General features: G+C 43.8%; 2 protein-coding genes across 5 annotated transcripts; one reads left to right on the plus strand and one right to left on the minus strand.

Annotated features, from left to right (window-relative positions):
* The first annotated feature begins 467 nt into the window (after window positions 1-467).
* Window positions 468-21593, plus strand: LOC128305045 (protein cycle). Of its 4 annotated transcripts, none has more exons than XM_053042327.1 (10): window positions 468-1779; window positions 15863-16081; window positions 17719-17790; window positions 17866-18196; window positions 18265-18382; window positions 18638-18823; window positions 18952-19761; window positions 19848-19964; window positions 20595-20828; window positions 20896-21586. In XM_053042327.1, the coding sequence occupies exons 2-10, from the start codon at window positions 15888-15890 to the stop codon at window positions 21030-21032; spliced, it is 2199 nt and encodes a 732-aa protein (XP_052898287.1). In that variant the 5' UTR covers window positions 468-1779; window positions 15863-15887; the 3' UTR covers window positions 21033-21586. The 4 variants fall into 4 exon arrangements, with proteins under 4 accessions (XP_052898287.1, XP_052898289.1, XP_052898286.1 ...); XM_053042329.1 differs by lacking the exon at window positions 468-1779 and adding an exon at window positions 13190-13247 and having other exon boundaries at window positions 20896-21588; XM_053042326.1 differs by lacking the exon at window positions 468-1779 and adding an exon at window positions 14108-14590 and having other exon boundaries at window positions 20896-21593.
* On the minus strand, window positions 21481-25538 carry LOC128305046 (probable cytochrome P450 305a1). The gene is made up of 3 exons (XM_053042330.1): window positions 25451-25538; window positions 23149-23398; window positions 21481-23081 (listed from the first exon to the last, which is right to left on the minus strand). The coding sequence occupies exons 1-3, from the start codon at window positions 25536-25538 to the stop codon at window positions 21905-21907; spliced, it is 1515 nt and encodes a 504-aa protein (XP_052898290.1). The 3' UTR covers window positions 21481-21904.
* Window positions 25539-26276: the final 738 nt, after the last annotated feature.

Below are 26276 nucleotides of genomic sequence, written 5' to 3' on the forward strand. Positions count from 1 at the left end.
CGCTCTATCAATCGAAGTTTGAATACTATTGATATATTGGTAGGTATTATGAAATTAAATTTTCGGATAATTATACGTAAATGAATAAACGATATCACAAGTAAAGCTAATATTATGTAGCAGAAATATAAAAACAAAACAATACAATTATTTATCTTCGTCTTCGTAGATAAAATGTTCCACTTTAATAGAATGTCAACAATAGGACCTTATCCAACAGACCCCTCACAAAACGTGCGCTTGATGTGTTTATTTTATCACTACTGTTCCGTTCACGGCTTACCTCGCGCACACAAGCCACGCATCAGAATGTGGCTCATTTGGCCCCAGCCTCCCTACACGATCGGGAGGCTCGTGTACACTGTGCACAATTGACCTTCCAATCCACTCACCACCTACCCATCGGTGCCACTCCCACCGCAAGATTGATAGTGTGTGCGCGAAGCCCTTTGGTAGTTGGCGGTTTGGTCGGAGACCCTCCATGGCTTAGAATGATAAAAGCCACTGCTCAGTTCCTCCGTGGCGGTGCTAACGCGGCGAAACGCGAAACGCACCACGGCCTGTTGTTTGGCGATCCGTCCCATCGCGGTCAGCCCATTGCCACCCCGTACACGATGCTGGCGGATTAAAGTGCTTGTTATGAGTGAGCGACTAGGGCGAATGCGAATGTGTGCGTACGGAACTGCATCTCCCCTGCCCTACCACTTTGCATCCCCAATCATCCGATGCAGTTGCCACTCGGTGGTGGTTACTCGTGGTGCAAACTGATCGGGGACGGCTTGTGCTTGACATTAACCTGAATCAAGCCCTGCCAGGCAATCGGACTCGGAACTTGAACTTGAGACATCGGTACATTCCGCACATTCTGCTGTCCCTTCCGTCGTGCACAACTGCTGACCCGGGTGCAGTTCGGAAATTTTGGGCTCTGCCAGTGGTTTCCTGCTGTTCCGCTGTTGTCCGCTCTAACGTGTTGGAAAAGCGCGTTGTCTCTATCGTTTCCGTGCCATCGAACACGTGGTGTTTAATTAATTGTTTGTGATTGCAAAATAAAACAAACCGTGGAAGCATTCGAGTGACACAAAACAAAACACGTAAGAAGCAACACGGTCAAAGTGGCGCGAAAGTTTGAAACAGTTGATGATCGTTCAGTTGTCTCGCGCGGAAAATGAAAAGTTTGCTAGTTTGGAAAAACAAAATGAATCAGTGATGCATATATAAGCGGGGGTCGTCCGTGCATTTGTTTTTATCGGTGATATCTTTCCATCTGTGTTCCATCTGGTTTGGGTTTGTTTGTCGGAAATGAAAATAAAAAGTTCCCTTCCGGCCTGAGTGGGGGTGAATTTGAGTGGCGAATGGATAGCTGCCGGTGGAAATAAAACAAATCTTATCAGTGAACGCTGCAGTGCAACGGGGGGAAATTGTGCAAAAAGAAATTTGTGTTGAAATTGATTGTGCAAAATTATAACACGGTTGTGGTTTTATTACTCTACACATTGCAGAAATCGTAGTGCGTTGTCCGGTGGTGTAAACCACCCTTATTTGTTATTCCGATCGTTCACAGTGAAATCAGGAACGGCAATGAACAGAAGAAAAAGGCTTGTGCAGTGCAAACAGATACATTTTAATCAAAAGTCCTTTCCGTGTACGATCGATTGAGAAACCATCACACAGACACGTGCGAGCTGGACGAATTTACAACGATTTTCCACCTCAATTCCCAGCTTGTAGGAAAGAAGAACGAGTGAGCGAGGCAGAGAGGAGAGAGAGTTAACGCTGGAGGTAAGAAAATGGCGCACCTAAGCACACACACACAAACACATACACCAATCATACCCTATTTACATGTAATCATTTTCATCTCGGTTTGATCCGTGTGAAGGAGCGGAGCAAGAAAATGGCGGAAGGTTTGCAAACAACAACAGCATCTTCCATACGGCGTATGACGTGAGCGGTGGAAGTTACGCAATCGCAGCAAGCTAAGACAATTGATGATCAAACGGGAACGGGAAAGCAAGGGGGTAGAAGGAAGTGGAGTTGTTTGTAGATGAGCTTATTCGAAAAGCCCTACTAGAATATTGACGGCAAACACAAACCAATCGAAGCAACCGGGCATGATTTAATCGGGGAGCTAGTTTGGTAATTAATTCCGATTTCATGCATATTATCAAACACGATGCGTAAAGCGGGTTAGAAGATGAGTGTGAATGTGTGGTTACATATTTGAGTGACGCTTTCCGGATACTTCGAGGCACTAGGTACCGGTCGGTGAGGCGAAACAGAGTGTCTGGGGTTGGCACGGTTAGCATTATTCATCGTTCATTCATTGAACGTGATGCATTGACCAGTTCTCTACGGCCGTGTTTTTTTTTTATATTCTCGAACGCTACGTTGCATCATTAGAACGCAACGGACGTTTAGTGTGCAAATTGGTGTGTGTTTTCGTTGCATGCTTTGCTAGAGTGCGCTTTAGATCTTTAATTTGCGATTGAACTATTTTTATAACAACAAAAACCTATCCATATCCGGAAGGAAACTTATTTGTGGGAAACGATTGTATGATTGTGTCCTAAAGTGTTGAATATTAAAGAGTTCAAAGTAAATTCATTATTTATTGAGTCTGTTACAACTCACTAATCTGTTATTATTTGAGAATCAAGCTGGGATTTACCACTGATCGTGAACGTGATCTTCAATGTTAAACTTTTAGCTTTCTTTTTGATGCTGTTTATTCTATTGTCCTTATTACATTTTACATTTCTTGAGTACATTTATGATCCATTTAATAATGTTATCTGATTCTATCACACTTTATACGCGTAACATTTTGCATGCTGTTAACATTTATAGCTCCTAGAGCAACTATACAAGAACAATTTCTTAACATGCTCATGTCGTGGCGTGTTTGTAGTATAGTATCGGTTACATGAACATTATACCATTATAGTACAAGATACTGTAAGAACTATACGATTTGTAAGCAGTTATTAGTTTAAACCATCAAATGGAAACATATAATCATTTGATTTGGATTTTAAAAATTAATATCATATCACGGTTTTCTGCCATTAAAATTCCCAAATAAATTATGAATTTACTTCAAATTTTCGAATGCAATTTGAAATATATTGTGGAATATTAAATTTAAACACTCAATTTCCTATTTTGGCTCTTCTTAATAGATTCCATGATTACTTTTATGTCAATTAGCAATAAGCTCCGAGAAGATGTCGACCATTGGTGTAAGGTACATACGACAAAATCCACTGAAATGTTTAATATGAAGCAGATAAAAGAGGGCTAAGTGGGGGGAAGGGGTGTTTTTTGATGAACCAAATTTTTAAAATTGTTTAGTAATTTCTATGCAAATATTAACCACTGGATTAGTATTTATATTACCCTTTAAAAGCCAATGAATTCAACAAGCGAATCAACATTTTGCCCACATATTGAAGTTGTTTTTGAAGTCGTTGAAAAAAATGGTTGATTAAATAAGATCTCGGTAGAATATTACACTCTCAATCTAACGTTCAACGTTTGTAGTACAAACCATTGTAGAATTATTAAAAAAATTCTGATAACTATTTATCGAGCAATAATTTGCTGTACACGTTTCTAAGTATTTGTTTCACAGCCCCAAAGGCATTTAGTTGAATTTCATATGAAAGGCTCATCAATCGTTAATTAAAACGTAAAGTGCGGCTAAGAACAAACGGCAGCCACGTAGATGTATTCCGCTGGAAGCTCTCCCAGTGGAACCAGCACACACACCCACTTACATCCTTTTACAACCCCACACACTCACGCGCATATTACACAATCGTGCGCAATCGAATCAAAGCAATTAGTTTCATAAAGCTAAAGTGGCTAAAGTTACCGTCTCCCTAGCCACCCTCGGGACGGGTTGCACTCCCTGCCGCTGCAACTGCAAACCGTGCCACCACCCGCAACCCGATGCTAATATTCGCCGCGCAAAAAGATGCACGCGTGTAGCGTATTATCAGCGCGAAGGACGCCCGTGGCCGTATTCTATTTAGAAGCTTCCAGCTCGGACTGTGGAGGTTGTGTGTGTGTGTGTTTGTTGCTGTATTGCCTTCCTCCCGCTGGAACGGTCACGGTGATGGAGACGCCTGGTCGGTGGATGGCGTGCAGCAGGGAAAGCGTTAGGGCGTTACGCGTTACACGTTCGAAACGGAAACCAAACTTTCCGTTGTACAGCGTAGTAATTCCCCGGTTGAAACCGCATTCGACCGGTGCATCAGTACACGCGGAAGGTACAGAACGAAGCACTTGTGTTGGTTGCGAGAAAAAAAGGTTTGTGTACAAACAAAATACGGTTCACCCGGGAAGCGGAGAGTAACGTAATCCATCCAACATGAGTTTAGGCTTGTTTGTGTGTGTGTGTTTTTTTTTTGCTGATATTGTTGCAGCTTGTTCCAACCCCCGGCTGGATGCACTTTGCACGTTCGTTTCTCCACGCCAAACGCCACACGCGATCGATCTATTACGTGATCGTAGTCTGTCGCTGTTTGTGGCGCTCGTTTCGTTGTCAAAATGTCGAGGAGCACCATCGTTTGTTACCTATAAATCATGCTTTACATTTACGGCACTCGTACACTAACACGCGAGCAGATTCCGTTGCACTTGGAAGGGCTCGCGGGCGCGCTCCGTTGCATTCTGTGTGGTGTGTGTTCCTCCCTCCAAACCGTTGGGTGGAAGAGGAAGTGACCGTCGGTGAACTGTGTGTGACCGTAACTTTGAACTTGCTGCGTGCGCAAGGGCCCCTTTCGGTGGAGATGGCGACGAGTCGAAGAGGGTTTGCGCTCGTGTGACTTTACTACAGCGTCAACGCAATTACATTAGCAAAAATGTATGAAGTGGCGTACTTGGGGTTTTGTTTCCAGTTTTCCACTTCAGTAGTGTACCAGTGCTTCATCAAAAGCGAACCAACCCACCCACACAAGTACCCGCGAAATTACACACGGGAACATGAGACCGTATCTGGCACGGGGCGTGAAGTATCGGAGTGCTGTTGTTGTTGTTGATTCGGTTGTTGGTCGGCGGTATTCTGCTTACTCACAGTCAGCCGGAATGCATGCTGTTTAGAGCTATTTTGTGACTGTATTGTTTATTATGACATCAGGTGACACGGGCCATAAGCTACACGAGAGCGTAGTGGATGCAGCGATAGTGCACTGTTGATTCCCCGTTTGAGCGTAAACATGTGGCAAGAAGGGAGATGAGTTGCAAACGGTGTTGCCCGAAGTGATGCAATGCAATAATTGATTAGAGGAGGAAAACAAAAGAACCGGAGCTAAATGTTTACCACACTTTTCCGTTGTGGTGTGGGTTTTCGAGTACTTTATGCACTTAAAGTTCAAAACTATTGAAAACAATATAATGAAATTTAAACGATTGCTTCTCATAGATAGACTTAAGCTAGACTAGATACAAAATATTCGGCTGTCAGTGCTGAAATCTTCAATTATTTAAAGCATTTACCTTGATAAGGGGATTGGTTCGAATTTAGTGTAAAGTTTGACATGTATGTATGTCTAATTATTGTTTAATTCTATCTCACATCCTCTCAAAACATATTCCCACATCAGACACTACTGGTCATAGTTAATATCGCTTGAAGCAATAGCTCATATATCTAACTGCAAATATTTCAGATACCTTGGAATCCTGAGACCAGTCGTCTTAGAGACCCGAGGCCTCAGAGTCTTAAAGTCCAGTATATATATAAAGCGTATGAAATGAATCCTCCTTGTAGTTGTGTAGATTTTGTATGACTTTTATTCAAATCTTTGTTCATATCTCATTGTTCTATTCCTACTCATTAAACTGCAACCTCCAGGTTCGTGGTCTTTTGCTAGTTTGAATCATCAATTCCTTATTGATTCTTTCAATTGGTCATTCTTTTATCGTTTTTCCTGTCTCGTTTTACATTTTCTTTCAATATTACCCATTTTCTAAAGTATGTTCTTCTCATCCTATTGTGTCCAGTCACGTGATTCGGGGTTTGGTGGAATTGACTATCGGATTACATAAAAGCTTTCACAATATCTTTAGTCGTATATTAAAACTAACGGAGGCAGGAATGCGCAAAAAGGCCTTAAGATCAGTGGAGGATCTATCCCCTTGGAGGCCCAGGGCGGAACTTTTGAAGGGGGGCCTATAATTTTGCTACGACATTATCGGTGTTAGGGAGGTGTACTTAAAACATGATTTAGCAACACCAGCAAAGTCTCGGAAAGAAAGCTCCTTTCCATACACCTCAGAGTTCTGTTGCGTAGCCCTGTAAACTGGCCTAGTAAACTAATCTGTATATAAACGTTTGTATGCGCTAAGGAGAACCATAACGCCACTACTTGGATCACATTTTCTACAATTTACTTACATTTACGATTCCTGATTAGTCCAACGCGATCGCTTCTACGATTTTTCGCCCAAGGTGCAGTTTTCAATCGGTTTACTTTACGGTAACAATCAGAGAAATTTCTTAGAAACCTGTTTCGCTCATGTTGATGTTTTAGGCGATGAACAACACAATTGTTTTCAGATTTGCGAAACCAGGAAAGCATGTTTTTCAAGAGATGACACCTGCAGAGTGGAATAAATTTGCCCATCACTAATGCATTGCATATTATCAAACCCGTGAGAGCGATCGCTAGTGTAAGGAAGATGGATGAAACGGAAAACATTCTCCATCTGGCTTAAACTTCCCGTCGGCTGGTACGAAATTCCATACAAACCAGCTTATTTCAGATTGCCGATACCAGGAGAGCATCCACGGAAGAGGTAACACCTAGTACAGCAACTTTGCTCGAAAACCGCCGAAAAGTATGCAATTTTTAAACACAAACTTTCCCGTTTTTCGTGAAAAATTTCTTCGAAAAAAAAACCAGTTTTCGAATGTATAGTACCTGGAGAGCATCCACGGAAGAGGTAGCACCTAGTACAGCAATTTTGCTCGAAAACCGCCGGAAAACTGCTTCAAAAACTACCAGTTTCCGAATGTATAGTACCAGGAGAGCATGCACGGAAGAGGTAGCTCCTGGTACTGCGCCGTAAGGTATGCAATGTTAATACACTAACTTCGCAACCAACTTGCAATGCGCCGTAAGGTATGCAATGTTTAAACACTAACTTTCCATACAAACCAGCTGTTTTGAGATTTCCGATACCAGGAAAGCATGTCTCTCAAGAGGTGACCCTCAGACACTCAGGCACTCAGTCACTCAGTCACTCATGAGTGACCGGAACTCATGAGTTACCGGCACTCATGAGTGACCGGCACTCATGAGTGACCGGAACTCATGAGTGACCGGCACTCATGAGTGACCGGAACTCATGAGTGACCGGCACTCATGAGTGACCGGAACTCATGAGTGACCGGCACTCATGAGTGACCGGAACTCATGAGTGACCGGAACTCATGAGTGACTGAGTGACTGAGTGCCTGAGTGTCTGAGGGTCACCTCTTGAGAGACATGCTCTCCTGGTATCGAAAATCTCAAAACAGCTGGTTTGTATGGAAAGTTAGTGTTTAAACATTGCATACCTTACGGCGCATTGCAAGTTGGTTGCAAAGTTAGTGTATAAACATTGCATACCTTACGGCGCATTGCGTTGCAAGTTGGTTGCAAAGTTAGTGTATAAACTTTGCATACCTTACGGCGCAGTACCAGGAGCTACCTCTTCCGTGCATGCTCTCCTGGTACTATACATTCGGAAACTGGTAGTTTTCGAAGAAATTTTTCTCGATTAACGGGAAAATTAGTGTCCTGGTCCTGGTGCAATTTCGTTTATAGCTCAAAGTCACAAAGTCGATTTTCTTCTTTGCATTTAATTTATTACATAGAAACAAATGTTTTATATAACCCAGGAAGATATTTTCGATCAATCTTTTACCTTTTAAATTAAATTTTTTGCTAGAAAATAACTCTTCTGTTAAATTCCCAAAAATCGCACAATCGGCACAAAATGTTTGGGGCCTCCAACACGGCGAGGCCCTAGGCGACCGCCTACTCCGCCTACCGTTTGATCCGCCGCTGCTTAAGATATCATACTACACTCTTTTATTCAAGCCTTCAATGATTGAAATTCGTTTTCACTCCTCGTTCTTCTGCGATTTGCGACCAAAATTTCCTCTCTAATCTCCAAATCATCCACCAAACAAGAAAGTACATCTAAATATGACACAAATGAAGGTGTTTACCAGTCTGCTGTTGCTGGTTTGAAGTCCTGCTATCTGAACCCTATAATAGGTTAATAAAGAATTAAATTAATTGATAACTCTTGCTACCAAAATCGGTCCCAGATGAGATTGATTTTGGCCTTGGACTTTGAATTAAATGCGGCTGTGATTGGCGAGACTAAGTCAATTAATCCATATTAAAAACGGTAAATTATTTCACAACCGATTCCTTATAGTTTTGACAACGAATGGCATCACAACACAACAGATGCAAGTAAACAATCGCATGAGTGAATATTTACTATTTAGAACAAAAGTTGTTTATGCAGACAGTATGTTTGAGTGTCATTTCCAAGAGTGAGACAGGTTAAATTCTCTAAAACACTCTACAACAAAGTAGTTTACATCTATTTCAAGTCATCCTAGAATAAGATCAACAGTCTTTCACTCTGCAGTTTAAAGGCATTGAAACACTAACAATACGTCAGCAAAACGATTACCATGCGCTTCATGCATTCGTTTCTCGCTTTCTCGAACGAACGAACGAACAGCATCTGCATCACAGTGGAACTGCATTGTTGGAGTAGCAGGACGAAAGGCGTGACCGTGGAGCAAATATAATGATGTAACTACAATGCAAAAGGTGAGAAATATTCGCCAAATCACCTGGTCCACGCAACACGAAAGCACGGATCTTCTCAGCATCAAACAAATGTGGGACATAATTTTCTAAAGAAAAACGATCTATCACACCCACCCACACGAACACACTCGAAAAGGGAAACAATTTCTCCTCCATTGTGAGCCAATTATTTGTGTAAAAAGATGGAAATCGGAAAAATTTACTATCGTCTACCCCCGCTACGTACCGATGCATTCATCGTTAACGGCGGTGTTGCGTTATAGGTGCCGATCGAAGGGAAATTGTAACTTCGTTTTTCATTATTTTCCAACTCATGTCGGGTTGTTTATTAGCAGCATCCGCGTCTAATGGTTCCACGTTACGAGTGGAGAGTAAACTACTAACTGTTTTCCATTCTTTTCCCAACCCAACCCAACGAACAATGTGTGGGTTTGTAAGAAGGCTGAACAAGGATGCTTCGTTTCCCGCGGATAGGACCATCCGTATTATGCAATGTTTGCTCTGCTGCTGAAGGGTCCAGAAATCGGATCCGGCTACCTGTTGTCGATGTGTTTCATTTCATTCAACCCTGTACAGGGGAGTGCATGGATTGGTGCTTGGCCCTTCGCACACACCACCGTTGCCACCGTCGCAAAGGACTAGTGTTTGCGAGCGTTTAAAGTTGAGTGGAGAAATTGGGTAATCGGCGTATTGAGTACAGTGGATTATGGTAAGCAAATAACTGACGAACAGCTGTATTCCAGCGTGCTCGAGAGAAGAAGGCGAATGTTCGGGTCTGGATTTGACAAATATTTGACGAGTCAGACAATGCGCAGGGATGTTTTAATCTCGTTTAGCGGTTTCAATACAACCGGTACCATGAAACGGTTCCTTCGATGTAAACAAAGCAGTTTCAGGGATCTACAAGACTCTATTATTATTGGTTAAATTGTTTAACTTTCTTTTAACGACACAGTAATAATATTATATTTTACTAATTCTTAAATATTTCGTAGGAAGTTTGTAGAATATTAGAATATTTTTACAAGGATGTTAAACTTGGTTCAACCAAAGAACTGCGTTGACTAGTGATGTGCACAATGACTATACAAATTGAAAATTGAATTCATTCAAAACACTACAAATTTAACTCTTTATGGCTTTCTTCATGAGCGATTTAAATCATGATTTATCGCTTGTAAGAATTAATTTAGTGAAGAGTCAAATTCCCAGTTAACGCTCGATTTAACTCAAGAGTTGTAGGTCGCAGTTCCCAGGTTCACTTGCTTGGAACCTGTATCTTGGAATTGTTGGAATCTTCATGAACGAGTTAAAGAGTTAAATCTTTATTATAACTCTTTAACTATGATTTAAGACCTTAAAAGGTGTTAAATTTCCCATCTCTAGCATGGACCATTGTTAAGTTACTCTTGGAGTTATAAAATACACAAATCATTCGAGCCTAAATGTCAGCAATTTCGGTAATGAACGACTAATTTCCGCTTTCATATGTCTGAATGATTTAGTAACACTCTAAACATCACTAAAAACGAAAAAAAAATGTCTCTATTGGACATCTTGAGGACCACTAATGACCACTAATGATTATGATTGTATATATACTTAGTGTTAATATATGAAGGAGACATGAAACTTAATTCTTTGTTTCTAATGTAGTGTTTTTTTCCAATAACAATGATCTTAAGGGCCAATATGTACAAATTAATCAGTTTCTTAACAATAGCTAAATTATTTAATGCTAGTAAACTTCAAAATGAAATCAACCTTTAAAATGTTTCTAGAATGTTGGAAAAAGATGTTTCATGCTTTGTTGTACATACAATATTTATAGCATCACAAGGCAAGATATAAAAAAAAAACAGAAAAACAATCTAACAATAGCAGATAAATTGAAAATTTCACTATATGCGATAATATTCCTTTGGAAAGTAGCAAAAGAGATCACAGAAAAATGATTCTGGTATGATTAACTTCATGTATTTCATCCTCCCTGACAGATAGCCAAGTAGCGTTGTTCTAGGACGAGATAATTGAAATGAAAATTGATCCCTACCAGGATTCCGCACCTAATTAACGCATTGCACCGAGCCCAGGCCCTTTCGTACTACCGGGTTCCCCCTCAGGAAGACGAAAAAAGGTTCGCTGCGTACGTCATTCGCCAAAGGTAGCGAGGTAACCTGAAACCGAACGATCGCTATCGAATGTGCGGCTACCGTTGACACCTTTCGAGGTTGTTCCAGCATTATCCACGTTCTGTGTGTGTGACGTTAATCAATGGGTCCGGTTGCGCTTGTGAAGATGTACGATTGCTTAACGATTAAATGTGGCCGGCACAGCTCGTTTGTTTGTCACCGGCTGTATAATGCTCTTCTGCGCCCCAGGTCGCTTCTTTCGCTTTACATACATTGAGATGCGACAGGGGCTAGAATGAACACAGACACAACACCGCAAAGAATGGCAGACGCGGCTACGGTCACCGTTTGTCTCCAACCGAACCGTATGGTAACGAAGTTTAACGACCGAACATCAGGACGATTTACGTCGGATTAGCATGTCCCGCCGCGAAACAGTGCTCCACTTAAGCTGGCCGGTACGGTCAAGTCATCCATTAAACATCATCGGGAAGTGAAGATTGTATGCTGTTTGTCTATGGTTGGCCCGTTTCGCGGTTGCCCACCGTTCGGGCGTATCGAAACAATCGAAAACACCCCTTCGGCCGCTGTTTACGTTTTGAGGTTGATTTTAATTCCAAAATAATAATGCCCGCTTTAGCGTGGATGCTGCCGGACAATGAGGGTGCAAGGGTGGGGTTTTTTTTTTTTAAACTCCCCGCCGGTGCCGGAATGGTTCAATATTTACCCCATCGCCGTAATCGCATCAGCCAAACGGACAATCGGTTACAGATGATCAAACAGATTAAATCACGCTTGTGCTGTGCTGTTGCAACCGAACAAAGGGCGCTGGCAAATGCTCATGGGCAACGGAGAATGTTATCATCACATTGAAGACCAGCAAACCGGCAAACCGAAAACCAAACAACGAAGGCTTTAAGTTGTGGTATTTCTATTTGCGCCTAAAGTTAGGCAAAGTCGCATGCAAAGCTTTCCTGTTTGTCATGATTAGTAGCATGTATATGATAGGAAATTGATAGTCTCAGCATTCTTCGAAATACTCCTACACGTGTCCGATAAATTGATACCTACCTTCTTCCTCCCTTCCTTCCCCTATTCATCTGCTCGCCCCAGGTGGGACGAAAAGATTTCCTCCATACCGATTAAAAATAAAAGCCCTGTGTGGATCGGCTCCCCACAGCAGCAGTTCTTGCAGTGGACAACCGACTGTCATGTACAATCGTGTCGCTGTGCAAAATCCTCCGCCACAGAACAGTGGGCAACAGTGCACGAGAAAGAAATTATTACATCATGCGGCCCACCACCAGCAACCGACGGCGACCGATGTTCCCGGGTGGTATGTCGCACGATAAGCCGGATCCGGTGTAGCTACCGGATTGCATAACCGGTCTCGGTACGTGTGTGGGTGTTTGGTTTGGTTCGGTGCCTTTGTTTGGTGCAACAAACTGTTAAACTGTTCGATTAGTTTTCGAAAGGAGGTGCTTTCCATGCTTTTACACCCCCCCCCCCCCCCCCCCCCCCCCCCGGTGGGGTTGAGTGAATGTATGAAGTGGCCTTGCTCTCCTGTAATAAATGTTAAAAAAGGGGCAGGATCATTTTACCACACCTGTTGATTCGGTTCCAAAGTCGTCGATTGACGGGGAGCAGTGGGCACGGAGTGTAGGGCCGTAGTGGTCTGTGAAGAGTTTCCACTCGGTTTGACCATGCGCCTCACGGACTGCGAAAAGGTCCCGAAGCTGATGTACTGTAGAATCGATTTGAACGAAGCATTTTACTTCGGAACAAGGGTATTTGTGTGATATATTGTACAAAAACAATTATTCTTAAATATTTATTTTACTAAGAATACTAAATAAGCACTTAAGATAGGTTACCATGCCTTTTCTAATATAAATATGAATTTGAATGTTATTTCCTCGGAAAAACATCGTCCAAAACTTCTTCCTCGTTAAGGCGCACTGTTCTGGGCGCCTTTCCCGTAGTACCCCACCTACAGAATAAACGACAGGATTTGTGTTGGAGCTCAAATAAAACCAAAGCTCCCCAAACCGAACCGCACACGAACGAGCTCGCCATAACGCCGGGTTCGGGATCGTCCCGAACCCGGTAGTTACGCCGAGCTTATAAATGGCTGTCACTAACTTCGGTCCGCCCCAATCGTTCGCTGGCAGTCCACAGAAAGGAAGCCGTTTGACGTCTGCCGGCAGACCCGGGTTCGTTGCCGGAACACGGTTGAAGTCACCGTCGTGTGTGCGCGGGTTCCAAACACGGGGTACGAACAACAATTCCGTGACACATTAAACCGGTGAATGTGTGACATTGCGCATCGTTCTGGAGGTGTCGATAACGGTAGATACCCGAATGGAATTTAGTTTATTTATGCCCCGGCTCTCAAGTGATGGGTGTAGCGCATGCAGAGGAAACACGTACGCCCCCCCCCCGCGTGGCGTATGTGTCACCGTTGCATAATCTAATTAGAACCCGCGCCGGACAAGAGCACTGAACAGTAGATCATTCACGGAATAATACCATTAGAGTGAGTGTGTGGTGTGTTGATGGTGGCCTACCATGGCCAGCACAGGGTTAGCTGTGCTGATTGCGTCACGGCGCTCCTTTTATAGCCTTAAGGACGAAAGGAAATGGTGCAAGAAATGGTACCAATTTGTGATTGTTTTGCTTTCCTATTACGTTTTCCGTGTGCAATTGTGCTGTTTGAAGCGTTTCAATCTGAACCAATGCAGTGCTGTTGAGTTGTGTTACGTTTCGTTTGCGTTCCAAGAATATAATTTCCATGACACGATGTGTCATATGTACTAGCTCGACGGGCTAGCAATAAGCATCATTTAATGGCGTTGAAATAGAGAAGAACATGATGATAATGGGTGTACAAAGCAGTGCAGCTAGTGCAAATAACTACGTCGTGGTACTGCTGTAGGAACCGCTAAGCAGCTTACAGGAGTATATGAAGCTGTTTAAGTGTGCGTTCTTACTGTTAACCAGTTTCTAAGGAATTAAACGATTTTCACTGAAAACTATATTTTTTTTCATAGGAATAACTGATTGGGATCGAATGTTACCCTTAGTGTCGGTAAAAGGTGTAACTTCTAATCATTTTTATTGAGACGTGTAGGTGATAAGGTTACGCCTTGCATCTGCTTTATGTATTACGAACTATCACAAGAGATAGAATCCCTTAATAGGCAATGAGGCAATGAATGTGCGAGGGTGCCAGTGAGCTAATCCGTTTCGACGACAGAATTCGACGATGTGCGAGTGTGCAGAAGCAGCAGCAGCAGCATAAGTTATCATGGTTGCGCGCAACTTCTCGCTGCAGGATCTACCGTACAATCGTGTTCTGCAGGTGCCGGACGAGGAGCGCGAGTTCCTGGCACTGGATGAGCTGAAACCACACCAACTGACCGAGCTGGGCGTAAGCGTGTCGGGTGCGTCGGTCGTCGGTCCGCCACAGCCACCGGGCCATCGGAGTCTGCCGGTCACTGGCACGGATCAGGTCGAGGTACCGAATCCGGTCATCACGACCGGTGGCCTATTGCAGAACTATCACCACCATAACGTTTTCTATGAGCTTGGAGCAACAACACACTCGCCGTCCAAGTAAATATGCATGACTGTAGGCCGTTGTTGTTGAGTTTGTGTGTGCGTTGTGCTCGTTTCCTTTGTGTGGTTTGATGTACACGCATTATTTTCCTGACTGTTGAGTATGTCGTTGACGAGAAACCTTAACGGATAGTTTGTGACATTTGTGCATAAAGTAAGGTGGGTTTAATGAGCTTTACTGTAGTTTAAGTTAATTCAAGTTAAAGGAGTTTAAGGAGGAGGACATTAATTTATACCCCCCTTATACCGCATATACAATCTATGAGACATTGAAACATCTTAATTGTTAAATCGTTTTTTTTTAATACTCCATAAAAATGTGTACACAAAATGCATATGTGGTAGTAGAGTTAAATAACTGTTGGGCAATGGGTTTATCAACAATCGTTCGTCAAAATGGCAAATTAACGCAATTTCCTAACACAATCTACAATCGCGCATCGCAATAGCCATGAGCAATAAAAAGATTGCATACTTTCAGGCGTTGTTGACACAAGCTGCAACATTCGAATAATTTATCAAGAGAAAATCGTGAGGATTCCCATTTTACATACTTTCATTTTTCCCGAGTTGGTTTAAGATGGACTTTAAAGAAGTTGTAAGATATCTCTAGTTGCGAAATTCAATAATACTAAGTTGATTTTTATTCAAATTAAACGTTATTTTTGTAGTAGCAAAAAAATCCTGGATTTAAACATCTTTCATTCTCTTTTAATCTTACATGTTTTAGGTTTAGTTTTAGGTTTTTTAGAAGTTTTTCTACATTTTTATACAATAGTGCAAATATTTCAAAATGTCAAAAAAGCTTTGCTAAGGGATTGTTGCTAAGGGCACATTTCTTGAGATGTTGTGTTCATTCATTTAATGATAAGGATAAAGAGCTTTATAAGCATCAACTACTTCGTGTACTATACTTTAAAAGACACCATTCTTTTAATGATCGAATATCTTAGTTGCAACAACGGAAGATGAAATGATTTTGACATAATAAATTGAGTATGGTTTATTCAAGTGTTGTGCTTAAAGAATCTTTTGAGAAGAGTTATTCATATGAATCTTTAGTATGAAGTCGCTCAAATTGCGAAAGATTCACGAATTCTCGAAGCAGGATTGTTTCATTATTTACATATTTTCAAGACCCTTTCCGTGTATGCTTGTACTTGTTTGTAACTGCTTGGTATCTTCATATTTGTAAAGTTTATTACGATGGTAGTTAAATTGTGGTTATTTACCTTAATTTCGTTTCATTTTTCTCTTACTTCCTTTTAGTGCCAGTGCGGTGCCGACCGAGCACATGACCGGAGGCCCGGATGCCTCCCTTCTGGTGGATCCGTTGCTGGCCGGCACGATGTCCGCGGTGAGCAACCTGAGCACCCTTTCGGCAGCCGGAAGCGGCAACCATCATCTGCATCTTTCCGACCATGGGCACTCGCACCATGATCACCAGCACGCTTCCGGTGGGGCACGGAAGCGAAAGTTTTCCTTCAAGTAAGTACATTGCCCGTACGGGCGTAGGTACCGTTGTGCGAGGCATTGTCGAGTTGTGTAAGAATGCATCGGGTTAACCTTTCCCACCGGAGGTCAATACGTGTGCGTCACCCGAGCAAGACCATTGCCCATACAGTGGCCAGTTGGTTACATCAGTATGGAAGAAAACTCTCGAGATCGCCGTCCGTGGCCCGGTCGGGGCGAGATGAAATCTTACGACTGCAGCATCAAACACAACTTCGGCTGCCAGGGAGAATGTCAAACAAAGTTCTGGGCGTAAGTTTGTGCCAAGAAAAACGACCATAAGTAAACCCTTTCGCGTCGGGTTGGATTGTTTGCGACCGGGGGCCCGTTGTAAGGGTTGCAAATGTAAGCGACCAGCCAACTGTTCGTTTGATGTTAATTTAGCAGCAAACACAGAAACCGCTTAAGAAAGGCGCCAAATGTTAAGGATTCCGTTCGGTTTTCCCTGCTACTTCTTAAGAGCTTTGTTCTCGCGAAATGAAGTACACAATTCGAACAGGCATTACACAATCGGTGTACCGTCCCTACCGGAGAGTGCCCTCCATTTCGTAGTTCCCATTTTCCAGAGCTACATTCCCCAAGAGACCGAGATGACTTTACCCTCGCTGATGATGCCATCGATGGCTGGGTGGGTTAATTTAATAATTATGTAAAATCTACCAACCTGTTTGTCTGCTACCGTGGCAGGAGGCCAAAGCAAGGCCAACACTTTTTTGGGTGTTAATTTTTCACGGCTCTTCCGTCACAGGTTCATGGGACAAAACAACAGTGCTACGGCAACCGTTGACGAAAGGCTGCAGAAGGAAGCCACGGAAGTAGTAAAACCGTCGCAAGTCGCTTACTTTTTCTCACCCATAAGGTACGGTTCGGTTGAGTTTAGTTCCGTTTTCGGCCTGCTGACGTAATGTAATTTACGATGCCGCACGGTATCCACGGGACAGTCGTAAGGATTCCCGCGGTCGTGTGATGTGTTCGTAGCGTCTTGGTACGATTGTTTTTTTTTTGTTGCTGCTGCCGTTGCTTCTGGGACACTTCAAACTGAGCAAATCATCCGACGCGTGGCATTGTAATGGGCACACCGAATTGATTTCAAATCTGGTGGAATTTACGATTGCGAGCTGATGTGGTACCTGTGGTTCATCTAAATTAGGACATGGTTTAAGTATTTTTATCAACAACAAGCCAAGATCAAAGCTTTGCTTGGTTGCCTTTCTTTCCGAATTTGACTGTCGCACGTTTTGCTATTCAAATACTATTTTCGAATTCACAAAAAAATAATTCTGAGGAAGTTAATTAATTTGAATAGAAAATATGTATTATTTTAGTATTATTGGACAATTTTAGTATTATTGGACAAATATCTCTTCAAAAACAATACAAGAGCCAAAGCCACACACATTATTCCTAGAATTAAAGTGCTTTTAATTCTGACGAAAATATCGTAAATGATTTCCGACAACTCGAGAACAGCTTCTATCAAACCATCGTTGATATCAGATATTTCTCACTAGCAAATTGCGGCAGAATTTGGAAGAAATTACATCAATCCTGAAGAATAGCAGTGTACCACTAACATATACTCTCTATTTGTTCTCTAATCTCTACTCCAAAAGTGATACGAGCGACATTGAAGATGACACCTGTGATGATTCGAAATCCGTCAGAACGGCCGACGAAAGCAAAAAGTAAGTTTAAACCATGAATCATCGTTGCGGTTTCCCGCTAAACTAACGTCAATTACCGTTCGATCCACTGCGCAGACAAAACCACAGCGAGATCGAGAAGCGGCGGCGCGACAAAATGAACACCTACATTACGGAGCTGTCCGCGATGATACCGATGTGCCATGCGATGTCCCGCAAGCTGGACAAACTCACCGTCCTCCGGATGGCGGTGCAGCATCTGAAAACGATCCGCGGTGCGGTACATTCGTACACCGAGGGCCACTACAAGCCGGCCTTTCTGTCCGATCAGGAGCTGAAGATGCTGATACTGCAAGCGGCCGAGGGTTTCCTGTTTGTGGTCGGTTGTGACCGTGGTCGGATACTGTACGTTTCCGAGTCCGTATCGCACATACTGAACTATTCCCAGGTACGGTAGTACGGAGAGCAGGAGGTTGTAGCGGTTGTAGATTAATCGTGTTTTCGGTTGTGGTACAGGGTGATCTTCTAGGACAGAGTTGGTTCGACATACTTCACCCCAAGGATGTGGCGAAGGTGAAGGAGCAACTATCATCATCCGATTTGAGTCCCCGGGAACGTTTGATCGATGCTAAAAGTAAGTACAGCACTAAAAGGAATTCGTGCAAGAGAATGCTCCCAAATTGAGAGAATAGCGCCTGAAAGTATGCAAAATGTGTGTCGGAAGTACGTGTTGAATTAGAGCATTTGATAGTATATTGCATACATGTAGGCGTAGATTAGATTACATGTTCAATTGGAGCATTCGGTAGTATATTGCATACATTTAGGCGTAGCAGGTAGATTAAATACTCTTACAACTCATTATATGACCTGCTCTTGAAACAAACAGCTATGCTTCCAGTCAAGACGGATGTTCCACAAGGGGTGACACGGCTCTGTCCCGGTGCCCGTCGTTCCTTTTTCTGTCGCATGAAGTGCAAAGCGAACGTGCAGGTAAAGGAGGAAGCGGATCAACCGAACAGTGTGTCCAGCGTGAACAATGTGTGCCATCGGCGCAAAAAGCAAGTAAATTCCGGTGAGTGTCCCCCGTAAAAGGTTCGGTACTGGATATCCCCGAGAGTGTGAGTGGCGTGGTTGTGGTGCTCCATTTGTTCGCCCAGAAGCACAAACGTCTCATATCCGTCGCTATCCGTGGCATTTCAGATAAGAAATATTCCGTGATACAGTGCACCGGTTACCTGAAATCGTGGGCCCCGGCCAAGATAGGGCTGGAGGAGAACGAAACGGACGGCGAGGGCGATTCGTGCAATCTGTCCTGTCTGGTGGCGGTCGGCCGAGTACAACCAAACCTCAACCAGAGCTGCAATATGACGGCGAACGGTCTTCACACACCGAGCGGCACCAATGGTCGGTCGAGAGGTGGCAACAACACCAACTCCGTGTCGGGTGCGGGCACGAGCGGTGGTACTACCGGGTCGTCCAGCAATGGTAATCCAGCGGCCACACCGAGCAACGGTAGCGGGAAGTCCTTAAATCGCAACAGCAACAACATACCCAACCTGCGCAACGTCCAGTTCATCTCACGCCACGCGATGGACGGCAAGTTCCTGTTTGTCGATCAGCGGGCAACACTCGTGCTGGGTTTCCTGCCGCAGGAGCTGCTCGGTACGAGCATGTACGAGTACTACCATCACGAGGATATTCCGGCACTGGCCGAATCGCATAAGGCTGCCCTCCAGGGCACGCAGTGCGTTACCACCTCCGTGTACCGGTTACGCACGAAGGAGACCGGCTTTGTGCGGCTTCAAAGCGAGTGGAAATCGTTCCGCAACCCGTGGACGAAGGACATCGAGTATCTGATAGCGAAGAACAACGTTATCCTGTCGGAGCTCGGTGACACGGGTGCGGCCCGTGCTGGTGGGTATGGTATGGGCGAGCTGGGTGATGGTACCGGTGAACCCGGTTCCGGGGCTTCCGGCCAACCGGGCGTAGGATACGAGTTCTTTAATCACAGTGAGTTTTTATTGGGTGTGGCACTTCTGGCGTGGGTGAAATGGTAATGTTTCTTTGCTTTCGTTTTGCCACCTCGCGTTCCCCAGCGAATGGACGTGAAATACAGCGCATGATCAATTCGCACGTGGAGGCAAGCAAAATTGGCCGCCAGATAGCGGAACAGGTGTTGGATCATCAGCGACGGGTTGGAGATTCCTCCTCGGGTAAGCATAAACGATCGTTTCTCAGATGTATGTTATGTGTTTTATAGCCAAGAAGGTTATCTTGTTGAGCCATTTAAGCTTTAATACTAACAAGCTTTACTATAAGTTCAATGTTTCTAGTACGTTTCGGAAACTCCTGTACTTAGAAATTCATCTTAAATATCCGGTACTTTATTGTACGACGATTTATTGAAATGTTAGACTTTTATGGTCAGGTTGTCCGGTGTCATCCTAATGACATGACAAACCCACTGGAAACTATAAGGTATACTTGCAGTATATTGAGGTCATCTAGCAACCCATGAGGCTCACTATTGTACTGCGAATTTGTATTCATTTGGAGAAATAAGTAGGTTTCGAACAAGGCTATCTCTTCCAATTTCTTGTTGTTCAATTGCTACATTTATTTCGATTGTAAATTTTCAAAAAAGTATTCTGAATTGCATAAACTTTGGCTCTGAAGTATTTGTCACAAGGGGATCAACAGCCAACAAATAAACAATTGTAATGGGAGAGATTGTTTAAGAAATATTAAGGATTACCAAAGGTTTTAGCAAAGTTTTCCGATAATTTGGTGACTATTATAGAATGTAAATAATTTTACACTTAATGTTCTTCATACTTTTACAGAAAGTAGTCCAAACCCCAATGAATCGGCAATGCAGCCCGCCTTCAGCTCAGCACTGTCCGAGGCGAACCATTCGAACGATGCAATCACGTCCGGTGAGCACAGCATGGTCACCTCGACCGGTGTGTCACCGTCCTCGATTGCCGTCGTACCTTCGACAGTTACCACGCGCATCAATGGCACTCTGCCCGGTTACAGCCATGTGCAGACAAACGCCATCATCAGTCCGGAGCATGGTAAGTTCGGGAAGGTTCCTGATCCTACGCGATCGCGACTAAAAACACCGCACTGCTTTAATTGTAGATGTATCGCAAACGCAAGCCAGCAGCACGGATGGCAATGACGAGGCAGCGATGGCGGTGATTATGAGCCTGCTGGAGGCGGATGCCGGTCTCGGTGGTCCGGTAGATTTTTCCGGCCTGCCCTGGCCACTGCCGTGAGCGGAAGAAGCTCCAGTACTACAGTACACATTTCATCAAGGCTATGATCGTGATCAACCGAACGTACCGTGCGTGCGTTTGTGGAAACGAAAGTTACCAAAATTAAACAAAAAAAAAAACAAGGCAAACTCCAAAACCCTTCCGTTTCTGCGCCGCCGGGCGTGGAAGCGTCCATGTACAAAACCATTTGCAAACGCATTTAAATGCATTAACCAGAGAGATAGAATAAACAATCGAGCTGCTGAATGGGAAATATACCGCAAACAAAGCTAGTTAAGAAGCTGATTGCAAAGAATAGTAGTTTAGCATTAAAGTGGAAACTGAATTCCTAAGGTGCACTGTGATGGGCGTTACAATGAGGTTATGAATATACGTAATAGTGAAAAAGGAAACAATAATGTACAAAGTAACACAAAAGCGTTTAATATTTGTTTCATTTTGTTCGAATAGTTTTATTACCTTTAATGTGTGTACGAAGTTGCTTGTATGTATATAAAATGTGTATAAAACCTTGCTTTTATTGGTTTAAAGTTTACATCTCGCAAATTCCACCTTCCACCTGTTATAAACTTCAGTTTCATTTAATTCACATAAACGCCTTAAAGTATGCAATATGCAGCGCTGCACCTTTTAATTTATGCGTTGTTCGGCAAACTTTTCTGTGTTTATTCGCCAATATGCGAGAGTATTCCTTGGTTATGGTGATATTTGCTATTTTTATTAGAAAAAAAGGCAGCAGTCAGCATTGCCCTTTACCAAAAAGCAATTAAAAGCAACTCTAATGTATGGCACTTTTCTGTTGAATATTTGTATTACTAAGCTGCTGTTACTAAAAGTGACATTTTCTATCCTATAACTAGCATTAAATTGCACTATAATCGTGACCGAAACACTACTTCGTACGGTTTGGGCGAGAGCGTTATACCCGGTCGCAGCACGATCGACGGTTCCATCGCACGATTCCCTTCCGTCGGTTTAAGTAGCTCAAACTTTTGCATCACTCCTACGAAAAACGTAAACAAACAGGCCCGCGCTAGCACCTCGCCCAAGCAGCGCCGTTTTCCGATGCCGAAAAACATTAACCGGTCGGTGTGTAGATGGGCCTTGCTCGTCGTATCCTGCGCACACTCGAGGAATCGCTCCGGGCGAAACACTTCCGGATCGCCCCAATAGTCCGCATCCATGTGCACGGTTCGGAGGCCGATTAGCACGGTGGTATTTTTCGGTAGCCGGTAGCCACCCAGCGAACAATCGGCGAGCGTACGCCGCGGTCCACTAACCGGGACGATGTGAAAGAATCGTTGAATTTCCAGCAGGAACGCGTCGGTGTACGGTAGCTGCGAACGATCGGTTTGCTGCGGTAGCTCATCGGGACGTAACGTCGCATCGATCTCCTGACGAATGCGGGCCTGTATGTCCGGGCGCAGGATCATCATCATGAAGGCCAGATCAAGCGTTGTGCTCGTCGTTTGTCCACCGGCGATGAAGATGTCCAGTATGATCATCGTGAGCTGAAGATCGGTGAAGGTGGATTCGGGATCATCGCGACGGTCACGCATTTCCTTGATGTAACCGTAGATCAGGTCGTCATTGGCTTTGTCATCGGTGAAATTGCGGTGATGTGCGGCGATGGTCGGTGCAAAGAATTCATTCAACTCGAGATTGAAACGACGCAACAGGTTGTATCCGCTCCATTCCGGCAGGATGAATCGAAGCCACGGCAGTTGACTTAACACCCCACCGGACATATCGAAGGCTTTTGAGCGTTCCTGCAGCAAACGGAGCAATCGCTGTAGCCGATCATCTTCCCGTGGAATGCGCGATCCGGTCACGAATGTCCACAGCACGTTGATAACGCTCGTTGACAGGATGCTGGCGGGCCATATTGGTTCTCCCTGGCGCACGCGTATCACATCCACCAACTCGTTCAGTTCGTTCTGTATCTGCAGCTGCATCGGTTGCCGACCGTACCCGATCTGTCGCAGATGGCGCGTGACAAAGTTGCGATGTTCCGCCCAGAACGGTCCATCCGTGCACGTTACGCCAAGTCTACCAAAAATAAAGGAGGGAACAACAGTTGAGTGGGAGCTTATCAACGCCATTAGAATGCCTTTACCTTGTTCCCATTGTCCGCAAGCGAATGAAGAAGTTATCGGGCCGTCCGGCAAATACATCGTTCCGATGGACCTCATTGACGGCGGGGTAGTTGAGTGCAACGACAACATACTCCCGGCCCAGCTTCAGTCCGATCACATTGCTGCGGTAGGTTTTACCCAACAGTTCGAACACTTTTTGCTGTCCTCCATATTGCCGCGCGAGCTTTCGTATGTAGGGTGTGTTTCCTACCACCGGAAGCCAGGGTGGGCCTATTGTAAGATAAAGAAGGTAGTGAGAGTTGTATATAGGACTGTGTTTAATCATTTTATATTAAACTTCAACATTAAATCTCGTTCTTCGGATGTAACTTAAGTTGGGTGTACTTAATGCCGATACATTCGATGATTCTATCATCATTTACCCCACGTGAGTATCAAATGATCATCCGACGTAATGGCTTGTGCTGTCAGCAGATCAGTATTCAATTTTAGATTTATCAATAGCTATTTATGGGAGTTTAATAAAATATTCAATTCGTCCATTTTAGTATCGTTAAAAGGCTGTATTCTTATCTCCGCCTAGGGCGAGTTAGTTTGATTAGGATTTTATTTGAACAGGATCCAGTGTTTAGTTTTTATATTCATATTATTTTTTATATTAATTTAAATTTGATTTTTCTACCGCAAGGATTTTACAAATTTGTCTTATTAGCTACGCTGGTCTCGCGTAGATGTCAACGAAAGTGGGACGTGATAGGAGTTATTGAAGTCCGATAGCGCTCTAATAAAATATAGGATATAAGAGGGGGGCCATCGCGTAGACAGCGGGATGGCGGATAGAAGGGAAGGGACATTCAGATCATCAAGGTTGAAAGTAGGAATGTCAAGCTTCAATGAAGTCTAATAGAAGATGTTGACAACGAACGGGATAGAAAGGGGGAGCTTGTTGATAACCTGCATGGAATCGACGAACAGCCTCGTCTCGGATGAATCTTTACAGCACACTCTCCTGTCTAGTCATTACAGTCGAGCCTGGGAAAGACCAAAAAAAGACGGCGTAATCCAAGATGAATCGATCGCAGCAACAGAACAAAGTATGGAGGAAAGTCTAACAACTAGACCTTGGGATTTGTTGAACCTGGCTATAACATGGTCCACATGTACATTGACACTCTCTGTCTCATCCAGCCACACTCCCAAGTATTTTACTGAAGATGCTCGACTTATGACAGTGTCACGAAGGGTGTAGCTGAACGGAACCTTTTTAGATCTTCCAAACGAGAGGACACAATATTTATCGGGACAAAGTAACAGGCCATTTTTGCGACACCAAACGGAAAAGCTGTTGAGGAAAATTTGTCGGGAAATCTAAAAAATCTACTGGCTAATTCACTGGAAGGAAAATTTTGAGGTCGTCCGCATAAAGCAGAAATGGTCTCTTGGCATTCTTAACACAGCTCTTCGTAGTTAAGATTACTTGTCAAACTAGTTGTTTAATGTCTAAGTCCAATAATCTATAGTTATTGGCAAACAACTGAGGCTTAATATGGATCACTATAGCATAAAGAAGATAGACCGATCCATTTTAAGCATGATCTACGTTCAAAGTGATGTCTTCTGTTTCAATTCCAACTTGGTCACCCGGAAAACACTTGAACCCTTCCAAATTTCATTGCGGCATGTGCCTTTAAGATTCAAAAACGGTAAAACTACTAATTTATAGTACTGGATACTCGCAGACTTAAACACTTCCCATTCTTCTGTGCACTTTATCAGTCTAATGCATCGCTATTGCACATGCACCTCAACACACTCAACCGCTCGCATTCAATCACGCTGCTGCAGTATCAGCTGTTTTGGGAAAAAGACTCACATCTACCAATGTACGGAATGCGGCATGTTTGTTTTGCTTCCTTGCTCGAACGCATTCGTTCGTCCGCATCTATAAATAATAATGAAAGTGCAGACGCATGCGACTCCGGAAGAAGAAGCTCGAGAACGCAATCGAATCTCGTACTCTTTCCCGCTCGTCCGTGCCAAAAGGCAGCGTTAGCGAAGGGGATGTATGGAGTTGATAAGGGTTTCAACTGTTCCCACGCAGATGGTGCCGTCATTCCTTATCAATTGTAACGCCGCTGACCGATGGAACTGTGTCTCGCGAGCAGCTGAAGCGGCTCGTGGCGCTGTCTGACGACTTCGAGACAGCTCGCGCTGGATAAGCGTATTGTTGTGTCGGTCGTATGGTGGAAGTAAGCGCATGAAACCGAATCCGCACCGTCTCGACGTGAAGACACACGCATAAAACCTTGTACCTCTACTCACCCGGTGGGTAATTGGTTGGTCGACGAAATTCATTGATGAGATAAGCAAACAGCAGAGCCACCGTAACACCGAGCAGGATGGCGAACATTCTGACGGTAGCACTATCAAGCACGTTGATCACCTCAGCTCAGCTGCGCTTCTGATTCGGTTGCATAACGCGCAACCGAGATTACGAACCCGATCGGGCCAATTGACTATTAATTGATTCAAATGCGCCAGTGACACTGCCTACACTGAGACTACGTAGGACCCTGTTCTTTGTGAACAGATCGAAACTTCCTTCTGCACCGAACTGGATGTGCCGTTCGAGTTGATAACTATCGGTATGCGCACGTGTCATCTATGAGCTTCCTGTTTTCGTGTCTCACTACGCGTAGTGCAAAACGTTGACGCAACTGAACCTCACACGTATGTACTCTCTCGCGCGCCGTCGGACTGCTGCTACGAATTCCCAAACGAACCGCACTTCCCGAGCGCACTTGACGGACTGAAGGTTTGCGATGTGCTTCGGAGTCCCTTGAGGTTAGCAATCGATCGCTTCGGACCGATGGTAGTTGCATGCGTAGCCTCCGATCTGACACAATGGGCTGTGAATCGACTTCTAGCTTAATCTTATCAGATCGCTGGTGGTCGTGCAACTTCCAAAAACTTTCTGAAATTTAGAGTTGGCTTTGAACATTACTGCAAGTACTGCTGCTTCGAAAGCAGAATTGAAAATACTTTTAAATTTCACTAATATATTTTTAAAAATAAAGTTGTTGGTACATCGAAAGTTGTTGATAAATTGTTCGTTGAAAAGAAAAATTACGTTATGGAAGATAAATAA

The sequence above is a fragment of the Anopheles moucheti genome, chromosome 3 (assembly GCF_943734755.1).
Source record: "Anopheles moucheti chromosome 3, idAnoMoucSN_F20_07, whole genome shotgun sequence".
Classification (NCBI taxonomy): domain Eukaryota; kingdom Metazoa; phylum Arthropoda; class Insecta; order Diptera; family Culicidae; genus Anopheles; species Anopheles moucheti.